At 58.8% G+C, this 869-nt stretch overlaps 1 protein-coding gene across 1 annotated transcript in view; it reads right to left on the bottom strand.

The window, feature by feature from the left end:
* TSNARE1 (t-SNARE domain containing 1) overlaps positions 1–869 on the bottom strand; it is a 70,153-nt gene that overhangs the window by 21,986 nt on the left and 47,298 nt on the right. Inside the window, exon 8 of the mRNA XM_042780907.1 lies at positions 465–623. Coding sequence (XP_042636841.1) covers positions 465–623 — 159 coding nt within the window. The remainder of the gene's footprint in view (positions 1–464; positions 624–869) is intronic.

The raw sequence follows: 869 nt of genomic DNA, 5'->3' as shown, positions 1-869 counted from the left end.
GGGGTTTTGGAACCCGGAGGGGAGATCTAGGCAATGGGGCCGCACTCACGCTACCTCCAAGAATCACAGTGGGCACCCATCAATACAGAGCCCCAGGAAGGCAGTGACCTCACCAAGGTCACCATGCAGTGAACCAGGGCTCCAGCCCCAGGGTCTCCCTGCCATGCCAGCATAGCACTGAGCTGCAGGGACTCAGGGGTCACAGATGAAGCACCAGCACGTGCCCTACGTGGGCCTCTAGTCTGCACAACAAGCTCCAGCCCACATGTAACACACATGTCAGTGCACATATATACATGCACATGTGTGCAGACACACATGGACAGACATGTGCACTCATACATGCACGTGGGTATACATGCACGTTTGCATAATGTGCACACAGGCACATGTGTGCACACATTCCATGCATACACATACACACATGTACACACGTTCCATGTGCACACACGCACACGCCTCACCTCGATCTTCAGGATGGCCTCCTCCCGCAGGCGGATGGCCTCCAGGTCTTCCTCAGTGAGCTCTGGCAGCAACGCCTGCTCCTGGCTCGGCCACATGTCGTCGTCCCCATTGCAGATCTTCTCATCGTCGGCCAGCTGGGCAAAAGGGGCCCGGGGACTCTGCCGACCACAGACAGCCTGTTAGCTTGGTGCACTCCCATGACAGACACGCCAGGCCTCCATGTCTTCTTCATATAGCTGGGAGGCAGGCCACACCTGCTCACACGCAGCCCAGGCCTGCAAGGGTCTGTGTGCACTGCACCCCAGCCCATGCATACACTGAGGGGCAGGGAGGAGGCTGAGCTCAGGCTCTGTGTCCTGACGGGGTGGGCTGGGGCCTCTGCCCATGTCTGCTATCTGTGGGGG

The sequence above is a fragment of the Orycteropus afer genome, unplaced genomic scaffold (assembly GCF_000298275.1).
Source record: "Orycteropus afer afer isolate SDZICR_OR568_19922 unplaced genomic scaffold, OryAfe1.0 scaffold00069, whole genome shotgun sequence".
Lineage (NCBI taxonomy): Eukaryota > Metazoa > Chordata > Mammalia > Tubulidentata > Orycteropodidae > Orycteropus > Orycteropus afer.
This window is presented reverse-complemented; position numbering and strand designations above follow the sequence as displayed.